The sequence below is a fragment of the Rattus norvegicus genome, chromosome X (genome assembly GCF_021556685.1).
Source record: "Rattus norvegicus strain SHRSP/BbbUtx chromosome X, alternate assembly SHRSP_T2T, whole genome shotgun sequence".
Classification (NCBI taxonomy): Eukaryota; Metazoa; Chordata; class Mammalia; order Rodentia; family Muridae; genus Rattus; species Rattus norvegicus.
The window spans coordinates 75,500,666-75,513,662 of NC_141554.1; the positions used below are offsets into that span (position 1 = coordinate 75,500,666).

Below are 12,997 nucleotides of genomic sequence, written 5' to 3' on the forward strand. Positions count from 1 at the left end.
AGACATTAGCGAGACTGAGAACCCGGGAACCCAGATGTCTGGAGGTGACCCACCCAACGTGATGGTTTTTCAGATGAATTTTGCAACAGTTCTATAAAGTAACTGTTGGCTGCGATTTGTATTTTAAAGCTATTGGCAGATCTAGTCCTAAAGGCATCCAGGAAAAAGAAAAGAAAAGTGCTGACAGAAACAGACTTCCTTCTTTTAATATCAGCATTCCTTTTCACCACAAAACGCAAGCCTAGTGGCAGAGATCAAAGAGAGTGAGCCGAGGAAGGGGCTGATGATTGACACCCTGACCCATCTCGTCAGGTCCTGTCACAGTCACCCAGCAGCCATACTACACTGGTTAATAATCAGCATATTTTTGTGCTGAATGGATGTGCTTTGCCATGCAAGTATTAGAACATTGGCCTTTAGCTAAATTCCAAGAGTATAAGGGTAAAATGGAATAATTTCCTAACCTCGGAGCAGACCAAAGGAAATAAAATCAGCTCTATTTTAGGTAGGGTGACCATGTACATTGTCATCCAAAATGATACACTTTTAAGAGCAATAGATGATACTATTCACTATTACACTGGGCTAACATATATAAACTGGGATGCACCATTACCCTTTCCTTAAGTGTTCCTTTTATTTGAAAGGTCAGGGAGGCTAGGGTTTTTGGTGTGTGTCTTTCAGGCCTCAGTGGGAAGCTTAAGAATGTAGCAATCTCTACTAATTGTCTATGTGTTAATAAGAGCAGAGGAGATCAGCTATCCACTTTGGATGTTACTTTAAACATCCCTAGCTTGGAAAATTAGTCTGTAAGACAGACTTATTTGGCATAGTTAAGCACTTTAAAAGGAATCACTATAGGTTTTTGATAAAGGAGTATGCAATCTCTTGTGTACACATAATATTGTTTGCTTGAAAAAATTATACTTATGCACAGGCATTTTCAGAAGTGCACATATTGCATAAGAAGAGTTGCACATACACATTCAAGGGCCAAGCTTGAGGTTAAAAAGCAAAGAAAGGGCTTGAGCTAATGCTAATAGGCTCTTTAAGAGAAGGCTATAGCCTCAGACAAAAGCTAACTTCTCACAGATGTCTGTCGTAGAAAGGTCTTCTCCTCTAGCCAGACCTGTATCACAGTCACATTCTTAGTGTTGGTAAGGGAAGTAATATGCCGTGCGGTGGCTATCAATTTCATCTTTTTATGGAGATGAGGTTAATAAATTTCATGCCAGCTTTTCATAAGAGAGTGTATCTTGTAAGCAGTTTTAATTTTGATCCCTCTGGGGTTTGAGGATGTCAAAGGAAGGACTAAGCTAGTGTATTTGTGCTGTATGCTCACTTGTTTACATAAAGCCCTTCCCAGAATTTACCTGGAACTGGGTTTTACAAGAGGGTGATAAAAACAAACCATTAGCTTGTTCATCATATATGCTTTTACATTTTTTTTACAAAAAATGTATGTATATAAGTATTCTGCCTCTGTGTATCTGTATATACCACATATATGCCAGGTGATCACAGAGTCCAGAAGAGGACATTAGATCCCTGGAACTGGAGCTACAGAGGGTTATAAGCTGCCAATTTGGGGCTAGGCACTGAACCTGGATCCTTTGCCAAGAGAGGCAAGGGCATAACCACTGAGCCATCTCTCTAGCCTCCATATATGCACTTTTGTTCATTTTTGAGACAGTGTCTTATGTAGCCTATGCTAGCCCTCCAGATCCTCTTGATTGTATTTCCCATGTACTGGGATTATAGGCATGTGCCACCATATATGACATATATGTACATTTTAATCTCAACCCACTTGACCTTATTTTAATATACCAATTTATTGATCCAGTGAAATAAAGACTGTCGCTGGTAGAGAAACAGAAGATCCTAAGCAAGGCACCTATAGCGGTGGCTGAGGTTTGGTTCCAAACATAAATGCTTCTTTCAAACACACCTGGCATTCTGTTAGTTAAATAATGTAAATATCAGTATGAGGGAAGCAAGAATGCACAAGAGACTATGGATCTCTCAAGTTTGCTTCATTATAACGGAATCATGCTTGGGGGAAACGAGTAACTCTTGAATTCAGCTTACCTATTCAATTAATTCATGCATTTACAATTCTTGTATGAGGAGAGATAGAATTTCATTGCTATGTTTCTAAAACATGATGGTAAGAACTGAATTAATGACTATTCTGACAGAAGAGGCCCCAGTCTTTTGGGGCTGAGATCCTCTATTATAACCTGAGATAATTTCTTCTTTTTTATTCAGTGCTCAGGTTTGAACTCAGGGTCTTGTGTATGCTAAGCAAATGCTTTACTCTGAACCATTATTCCAGAGTTGAAACAAACTTCAGGGTGCCTAGGTGTCAAAGCCATGTCAAGCCAAGTAGGGATAAGCCAGAGCACTTGTCTATGCTCAACTGGGGAGGTGATCTATTTCATAGACTTAGGCTTCTGGGCCACATGCAGGTTAGTACTAGCCAATCCAAGAAATTCAACTTAGTTTCTATGTCAAGAGAGTATGGAGGAGGACTGACAAGTTCTCTTGGTGACTTTCCTTTGTACTTACCTCCTCCTAAAATCAGAGTTGCCAACTGCCACTGAAGGACATACTTCAGACACTTGCCAATTCCCACTGGTGTCATGTTAAAGGAGCACATTGGATCTCCAGCAATGGTATCTGCTCCCAGCTGTAGAACCACTGCCTTCGGATTGAAGGCCTGGTATACTTCCTTTAGTACACTGTCGGAAAGAGGAAGGGCATGAATCATCAGAAAAAGATCGGCTTTAGTTAGGGGTTTGCAGTAGGAGTAAGGTTTGTTGGAGGGATAGTTCAATCATCCAGTAATGGGAATGCAACCTATCACATCAAACTGTCCACCTTACATGGCGGACCAGGCTGTATGTGCATTATACTTTAGTAAACCTGACTTACGATAATAACTCCCCTACATCCACCATCACCAATGAAACAATTTCTCCCTTTTCATTTCATAACCTAGACTCCACTGAAAAATTCATATCTGTTTAACTTTCATGGCCATGGGGCATAGTATACATGTTTATTCCATTTTAGAACTAAGAATAAAACATACACACTGAATAGTTATGAAGGTTTCCTTCTGATAATTTTAGATAGCAATCACAGTTGGAGTGGGGGCAAGAGGCGCAAGCCCCGAAAGCCAAAATGGTATCAGCTTACTTTTCATTATGCAGAGGACTCGAGGGTCCTGAAATAGAGTCCTCCCCAGTGCATATGTAAGCATGGTATTATAAGGAGAACGGTATTAAAACTGGTCAAAAATTACAATTTGAAAGTACCCAAAAGAACAAGTTGCAGTGGGTAATAGTGTAATTTTGAGTAGAATCAATGCTATCATATCAGCGGAACAGCCATTTGCAGAGTGTATGAAGCTTTACAGATGAAAAGGGAAACGTCAATGTGACAGGTAACCTTAGTCAGGCTTCCAGTATTGTCATTAATTGAACACTGACAATGTCCAGAATGCATTCCTAGGAATTATAAGGTCCTTGCTCTCAAGGGGCTTACAATCTACTTTCCAGACAAAACACATCCCAGTCCTCGAGGGCCAGAGTAACTCTTACAGAGACATATAAACAAGTGCAAATTAACAGACTTCAGAGTTGAGAAAATACAGAGTCAAAAAGTGATCAAAAATGTTGAAGTTAATGACCCTCTCATAATCAACATGTCAAATTACACCAGTGCAGAAAAACAGAAAAATCCCAGATCCTTCTGAGATGGCAAAAGGAATTCAGGGATATAAAACACTGCCGTCCCCAAGTCATATGTAACCAAGCTATGAAATGATGGTCCCAGAGACATTCTTTGACTTAAAGAACTATTTTGTTTTGATTTCTCATCACACAGATGAATGCTGACTGATTGTAGAGATTATAAGAATATTACAAAATTTATGACATATGATCTTCAATGCAAGGATTCTTAGGTCTATTCTCTCTTTCATGTGCTTATCTCATGGGTGCAGAGGAAAGATAAGCCACCTGAACAGTTTAGGCGACATTTATTGAGCATCTACACAAACAGAGCACCCTATTAACTGCTGCTGGGAGACACAGACAAAGGCGTGATGTCTATTTTAAAAAGCTTTGTCGCAGGAGGGGGGAGGGAGACTACTTCTTTCCTCTCATTTCATTCTTTCACTTAGCACCACTTACTGAGCACCCACTATGTGTCCACAATGGAACTGGATCAGATGCTCCAGGAATCAAGAGGAATCTGGCATGGTCTGTGTTATCATGTAGCTCAGAATAGAGGGGAATGCACAAACTCTGACAATCAATAACTAAAACACAATGATAAATGAAGTATCAAATATGGCACAAGGGAGAGAGAAGTGAGCTGGTCCAGGTGAGGTTAGAAGTGGCCCTATAGAGGCTATGGAGGCTCTTTGGGTCTTGAAAGATGAGAACACCATGTAGGAGCCAATCCTCAAGATGGCAAGAAGCAAACAGTGATAATAATTCCTGGTGAAGATGTGGAGACGGGATCACACATATCCAGTTAGTGGGAATGTAAAATGGTATAGCCACTCTGGAAAACAATATAGCAGTTCTTGTCAAAACTAAAAATAGACTTGCCCTATGAGCTAGCAATTGCAATCTTGGGCAATTGATTCCAGAGTGTTAAGGCTTATTTTCATGTAGAAACCTGTACGTGAATGTGTGTAGCATCTTTACATATAATAGCTTCAACTGGAAAAAATCCAAATGTACATTAATAGGTAAATGATTTAAAAAAACAGCAGGCAGAGCAGTGGAATACTGTTTATCAATATGAAGGAATAAACTATTATTATACACAACGAATTTGAGTGCATTACAAGGAAACTATGCTGGGTACACGAGGTCAATCTCCAAAGAATAATACTGTGTGATTCTATTCATATAACATTGTAAAATCATAACTACAGAGGGAAGACATTAATTAGCTATTGCCAGGAGTTATAGATGGCTGTGACAGTTACAGAGGTAGCATGACACAGCCATGTGATGGTAAAGTTCTGTGTTTTGATTATAGTTGTCATGTGAGGCTACAGATACGATAACATTACATAGACACACACATAAGTGAATGTGTGGACAGTTGGTAGAGTCTGAATGAAGTATATAGGACTTGTCTTTGCAATTTCCTGTGAATATGTGATTATTTTGAAATAAAAGTTTTGTTAAAGCCACTGGGATAGCACAATGGGTGAAGATATTTCCAGCCAAGCCTGATGACCCGAGCTTAATCCCCAGGACCTACACAGTAGAAGGAAAGAACTAACTCTGTTATACATGTGCCCCACCCAGTAAAATAAATAAATTCAATGAAAATTTAAAGAGTTATTTTAAAGCATAGACAGTAGCAGGCATAAGACCTGAATTTGATCTCTAGAAATGTTCAAACAGAAGAAAACAAAAAGCCCAGCAGAAAAAGAGGAAGTTGGTTGAAGGTTTGTGCAGTCAAGTTAGGGGAGCTAGTCGCAGGGATGCTTATGGAAGTTGCTAAGAGCAGAGGAGGTTTGGAGAAGGAAATACATGTGGCATACAGGCTAGAAACAGCAAGTGGGGTTTTATGTAAAGTGTGTGAAGTATCTCAACCACCATATGCGTGCACGTACATGTGCAATGTGTTTGCTGTTTGTGTAGGGACACAATTAAAATTTCATCTTAAGAGATAAGTTGAACTCTAGTGTAGAATACAATACTGAGGGCTGATCAGGGCTTTTACAACCATCTACAGGCCACTGACACAAGAAAGACAGGGACTTGAGAGGGACTTCCATGACAAAATTAATAGAGCAACATGAAGGGATACCCAAGAAAAGAAGATACCTATAATGTTCATGACTGGTAATTAGGAGAGAGGAAGGAAAGGAAAGGAGGTTTTTCTGGAACAGTTGTCTTCATTAGAACTGTAGGGAAAATGAGTCTTCAGGGAGTTCTGGTGAAACAGGCTCTGGATGGGTAGAAAAAACAGGAATCAGAAGCTTTGAAAAAGGTAAGGCATTTGTACACTGAATAAACCTCGGTTTACAGAAAGTTGGCGGCCACGGAAAAGTACTCAGGTTTTCATTTGTTTTGACAGTCAAATGGGAGCCCCTGGAGACCTGTAAGTACTGATCTTGGTAAAAAATATATGCAAGAGCTCTGATTGTTGATGTTACATGTAAGGACAAAAATCCTAACGGCTGGAAGCACAGGGGACGTGGAAGCTCTCAAGGCATGAGGACAACATGGGAATGAGCCAGGGCCAGGGAAATCTAGAAAAACTTGGAGGGGTGGGCAGCTTGTTAGAGGTCAGCGACTATGAATGGGTGGTATGTGGAGAAACGACCATTTCTAAGTTCATACTCCCTCTTTCTCTCCTTGCTTGTTTATTATAATTTGCTTTTATTTTTTTTTTTTTGAGATGTGGTCTCTCTATGTAGCCCCAACTAGTCTAGAACTCATGGAGACCTCCTGCTTTAACTTCCTGAGTGCTGAAAGTATAGGCCTGTGCCACTAGGCCTGGCTTCCTATCTCCACTTTGAAGTCAACATCATTTGCTTATATTAAACAAATACTATTAAAATTCTTGTCTTTAGACCTATAAAATATCCTTCTACCTCCCTTGAGGACTTTAGCTTTAGCTTCTGGTTCAATATTTTTTCTTTTCTCTCTTTTCATTGTTTTTTTTTTTTGTTTTTGTTTTTTTGTTTTTTTTGTTTTTTTTTGGAGCTGGGGACTGAACCCAGGACCTTGCGCTTGCTAGGCAAGCGCTCTACCACTGAGCTAAATCCCCAACCCCCTCTCTTTTCATTGTTATTCTCTGTGGTTCAGGGTTTTTTCATTCACTTAAACCCAGAGTCAAGTACCTATTATTACCTATATCGGGGATGATAACACATTCTTATAAAACTAATCCATAGGAAAATGCAGCAAGAGGATTGCCCAGTATTTCAGAGCAGCCTGGGTTATTAGTGAATTAGCAGATTAGCTACAACTTTGAGACCTGTCTCAAAAAGGGGTGAGGGGAGAATCCAGAGGCCAAGGCCTGATAGCGTTGATGGTTCAGTAGGGAGTAGAAGATGGGGAAGCACAAAACAGTGTAAAGTGCTATGTTTGTTCATCCATTGATCCACCTATCCACCCACCCACCAAACTACCCAGCCATAATAATGTTAATTGACTGCCTACTGTATGCAAGGTTCAAGGTTGGCAATGGGTTTACAGAATTAAATGAACAAACAAACACAAACACAAACAAACACAAAACCACCTCACTTTTCTCCAAGAACCAATTCTCTGACATTACTTGTCTTTCTGGTTTCAACAACAATGTCTGCCTGCATTCCACTTTAGTTATTCCTAAGCATGGCTTGATAAACACTTGGAACTACTTCATGTCTAAGACCCGCAACTCCAAACTCCTTTGTCTGCTCCAGTTTTCTGTCTTCCCATGTCCTTGTTGTACTTGCTCTTTATTCATGTCAGAAGTGATTGCTTGATCACTTCCTGTTTTCAAACCACCAACCACCTGTTTTCTTTCTGAGAATAAGGTTAGTGATTTCAGAAACTCAAACTTGCCAACATAAGGCCTTCGATTAATCCATGCTATCCACATTTTCTGCTCTCTTCTCCTGCAGTCAGCTGATAATGCAAAAGAATCATTTTCACTACGATATATATTTACAACTCTAGACCATCAAATCCATAAACATTTATAGATTGATAAAGACCACTCAGTTTCTGGAATTTGGCAACCTTTTATTTCACTTCTGATTGAAAAACAATTGTTTTTCATCTGTTCAATAAAATCTGTTCAACTCATCTGTTCTAATAAAATTCTCAGCACTTAGGGGGCTGAGGCAGGATAGTGAGTGTGAGGGCAGCCTAGGCTACATGGCAAGAGCCTGCCTCAACAGCAAAATAAATACTATGAAAGGGCATTCGTGACATATTTCTAAAAATGGTAGTATACACTTGTAATCCTAGCACTTGGGAGGCAAAGAGCTATGCCAGTGGGAGGGCCATCCAGGGTACATAGGAGCACCAGATCACTCAGAACCATAGAGGAAGGCTCTGTCTCAAAACAAAACCACCCCCCAATATCAAATATAAAAGTTTATTGAATGAGGGGCCCCCTTAACTCCACTTCCTCCCCATGGGTAACTAACTGCTGGTAATGAGTTTGAGAGGAATATTTTTCTTTTTTCTTCTTTTTTTTTTCGGAGCTGGGAACCGCACCCAGGGCCTTGCGCTTGCTAGGCAAGCGCTCTACCACTGAGCTAAATCCCCAACCCCGAGAGGAATATTTTAAGCTCGATCCTTGCCTCATACTTGTGGTAACTAAGTGGTTGAGGTTCTGTGTAGTAAGTACATTCCTGTATTCCTTGAGTCTACCTGGAATGGATTCCTTCTTCATAGTGCTATCCTCTCTGGGGCTCTGATTCTCTTTCCTGTTGCTTTAAGGGCTATGGACCACTTCTGAGCTCTTTTTCTCATCTCCCATCTCTAACCCTTCAAAGGATTTACTTTCTTTGGGTGACAAATGGCCCATGCTTCTTCCTCCTTGCCAATGCTGCCAAGGTTTTATCCATGTTAGGGTCCCTTATACTTCTTGCAGGGAAGAGAGCTAACTGAGACTGAGCCACCTATACGTGTCCTTTTCTCTGTTAGCCTTTGAAACCGCAAAGCAACTGGTAGCTGTGTCTACTCAAAGATCTCCAGTTGGTCAACAGCATGTACTCCTTCAGTTACAGGTGTTTTGGAAGTATATTTAAACCAGGGGCTAAGGAAACAGTAATCAGTGAGGTGCTTGCAGCACAAGGATGAGGACATGACTTAGATCCCTCCAGAACTAATGAAAACACAGGATATGGGGGCATGTTCTTGTAATCCGGGCTGGGGAGGCAGAAACAGGAGGATCCCTAGAGCTTGCTGGCCAGCTAGTCTAGCTTAATTGGAAAGCTACAGGTTCATTGAGATCCTGTTGCAAAAACACAAGGCTTATGAGACACCAGAGGGTGACCCGCTAGCCTACACGAATGCATGCATGCGCGCGTGCATGCGCACACACACACACACTTTTTAAAATATTATTTTATTTGTATTTATATGAATTACTGTAGCTGTCGTCAGACACACCAGAAGAGGACATCAGATCCCTTAACAGATGATTGTGAGCCACCATGCAGTTGCTGGGAATTGAACTCAGGACCTCTGGAAGAGCAGTCAGTGCTCTTAACCGCTGAGCCATCTCTCCAGCCACACACACACACACACACACACACACACACGCACACGCACACGCACACGCATACACACATACATTTTGTACATATAACATGCACACGTACAAAGTATTTAAACAGTTGACATTTATATATCATACAATTCCTCCATCTGAAGTGTATGATTCTGCTTTTTTTCTTAATGTAGCCACAGAATTATGTAGTCATTAACTACAAAGGATATTAGAACTTTCTCCTCATGCCCCGATGAAGCCTGTGACCACAAATAGTTACTACTCATTGGTGTCTGTATTCTTTCACTTAACATAAGTTTTCAAGGTTCATCTGTGTTATCACATAAACTAGTTTTGTATTTTTCTCTTTTGTGGAGTAATATTGACACAGGGTCTTGTGTAGCTCACGTTGGACTAAAACTTTACTATGTAGCCAAGGATGGCCTCAAACACCTCCTGACCCTACCTTTACCTCCCAAATACTGAGACTGCAGGCGTGCTACATCACACCTGGCTCTTCATTCCTTTCAATCAACAAATATTTCGTTGTGTGCTTGTCTATTAGTTTCTACTCTCTGGTTAATATGCATAGTGCTACTGGGGGGGGCATACATGTACAAGTTTTTGTGTAAACACATTTTTAATTCGTGTGTGTGTGTGTATGTCTACTAGGCTATGTGATAACTGTATGTTTGAGGTTTTTCCATTGTGGCTGCACCACTATACATGCCCACCAGCAGTGTCTGAGTGCTCAAATACCTTTACATTCTTGTCAACACTTATTTCCTGTCTCAGTTTATTTGAAATTAAATTACCCTAGTTACTCAAATTAAAGAACAAAATATTTCATTTATGTTGTTCTTATGCTTTAATTTACTATAAGAATCTCTGTCAAAATTTATATTTTTTAATGTTTTTATTACTTATTGAGATTATAATTATATCATTTTACCCTTCCCTTTTCTCCCTCTAAACCTTCCTTGGTCTCTTTCAAATTCATGACTTCTTTTTTTCATTAATTGTTATTATATGCATATATGTATATGCATATATATTATGAAATATATAAATTCATCCTTAATGGGTAAGATGTGCTATCTCATGTTATCAAACTCCTGCTAAGCTTTGCCACTAGAGCTGTGTCCCTATCTTTCACTGTGGTCTCCATTTGTAATTAATTCCTTGATGACTAATGAAGCTGAAAGTTTATCTGTTTTTAGCCATGTGGACATCTTCAAAGCAGTGTCCATTTCAGTCCTTTGCCTACTTTTAAACTGGGTTGACTTTTTACCACTGGGTTATAAGAATTCTTAGTATATACCAGGCACCAGTCCATTATCAGATCCATGACGCCTGAGTAGTCACTCACATTCTGTGCACATTTTTAATAGTGTCACTTCAAGTACAAAATTGCCCTGAAAACATACATTGTAGTAAATTATACAGACTGAGCAGGTTATATCTAGGAATATATGTATACACATGGACATACATGTATGTAATAACAATTACAAAAAGAGGATGTGAATTTGAAAGAGACCAAGAGGAAGTATAATAGGGGGGTTGCAGAGAAGTTTTAACTTTTGACAAAGTCTATTTTACCTATTTTTGCTGTTGTTGCTTATGGTTTTTTTGTGGGACATCTAAGAAACAATTGCTTAATCCAATGCCATAATCTATGTTTTATTCTAAGAGTTTGATAATATTTGGCATTTACATTTCTATATTGCCTTTCGGCCAACTTTTTTCCATGGTGTGATGCAAAGATCTAATGTCATTGTTTTACATGGTGCTACCCAGTTGTCTGACTCAGCAATCTTGGTCTCCACTATATAAAATCACAGGACTGTAAATGTGATTTCTTCCTCATCTCTGAGCTCAGTTCCATTATCTGTCCTCAAGCCACAATAGTACTTCTCCATTCCTAGCACTTTGTAGTTAAGTTTGAATACTACAAACTATGAGTTTCCCAAGTTTTGTCCTTTCTTTTCAAAACTGTCTAGGGTACTCCTGGTTGGATCTGCATATAAATGTTGGGACCAGCCTCTCAGTTTGTGCAGAGGAGCTGTGGTTTACAGCCTTATTGGATCATAATGAACCTGTTGTCTTATTTCTTGCAATTCCTTATCTATGAATGATGGCCGCCCCTCCCATCCCTCATGTCTAAACTGATGAAGCCTCTGTGAGTCCTCCTCTGTGTTCCTCTCCCGTTACTCATTGTTAACATCTCTCTCCCTCTCAGTCTTAGGAGCCACAGTGGATCCAACAATAGCTTCTTAGCTTACTTGTCCTGCCTCAGCTCTCTTTCCTGTCTAATCCTTCACTCAAACTACCAATAAGCTAATTTTCCTTAGGAAAAGTGTGGGTCACGTCACTTGCCCTATCCTCAAATTCTTCAGTGTTCCTCTACTTCTGGTCATGATTCCGAGTCCCTCCTGATCTACCTCTTATTACTCAATAACACCTTGACATATGCTACCCCGCAGGCAAACTGCTTACCTCACTGTGTGTCTCCACAGAAGTAGGCCTTTTGTCACATGCCGCCTCATGGCTAAGCACCACCTTTCCCCATGTCTATGTTATAGTCATACATAGTCATTCTTTAAATTCTATTTCCTTTGTAAGTAGAAGAAATATAGCAGTTAACATTTTGGAGGACTGTACCCAGGATCCAGCTGTTTATGAATGTGTTATCACACTTAGCCCTCGGAACAATATAAGGCAGGCATGTCATGAAACTTATTTCTACATGAGGAAACTGCAGCACAGAGTTCAGAAGTCTACACAGTATCACACATTTATTCAGTGGCTGAACTTCAGCCTGTCACCAGAGTGGGACCTCTAAATTATTAAATCTACCTGTTTCTGTGACTTTCTGAACTATATGGTCTGGCAGGTCAAGCACCATTGTTACCTATAAGCCGGGTCATGACAGATTATTATTTTTAAGTACTAATTTGTTCAATCAAACTCTGATTTTATTATTTCCTCATTTTTAAAACCTGTCCCTGTTTTGCCTAGTGCTGATAGAATATGGTACAAATTTTTATAGCTAAGAGTTCGAGCTCCGCCATGCTGTAGTCCCCACCTACTTTTCCAGTCTTTGGAACTTCAGCCGCTCACCTACTTTACAGTGCAGCCAAAGTGAACCACTGCTCTCCAATCACAGCAGCTCCTTCCAACCCTGGTCTTCCTGCTCCCTTTCCACACAATATCTTTCTCGGCAATTTCTGTATATTCAAACTTGACCCAGATTTTATAAATGTGCATAGACATTTGCACACTTTCTAAAGATGTAGTAATTAGGTATCCTTTAGAACCCAGATCAATGTTACCTCCTTAATTAAGCCTTTTCCCGAAGTATTTATCTCCTCTGAATGCCCATAGCATCCTAACTTTTATGGTTCCTGCACTTTACATGTTTTGTTTTATTCAAATGTATGAATATAAAAATCAATTTCTATCTAACATTTTAGAAATTTCCCTAACTTCCTTGAACATAGAATCAATACTTTACACATAGTAGACATTCAATAAATAGTCATTAAATGAGTAAGTGAATGAAATGCCACCTCACATTGCTTTTGGGAAACCTTCCCTGACGGCTTTAACTCTGCTACTCCCTACCCTGTAAATCATTAATTTCAGGTTTTTATGAAAGTATGAAATCTCTTCTCCAGAAGGGAGGGGGAAGACAGGCATCTCATTACACTACATTAGTAACTTCCTTATAAACATA

General features: G+C 39.7%; 1 protein-coding gene across 5 annotated transcripts in view; it reads right to left on the reverse strand.

Annotated features, from left to right (window-relative positions):
• Positions 1–12,997, reverse strand: part of Hdac8 (histone deacetylase 8) — a 207,613-nt gene that overhangs the window by 110,782 nt on the left and 83,834 nt on the right. For all 5 annotated transcript variants that reach the window (NM_001126373.2, XM_087600346.1, XM_087600344.1 and 2 more), the window contains exon 8: positions 2,572–2,744. In NM_001126373.2, the coding sequence (NP_001119845.2) occupies positions 2,572–2,744 (173 nt within the window). The remainder of the gene's footprint in view (positions 1–2,571; positions 2,745–12,997) is intronic.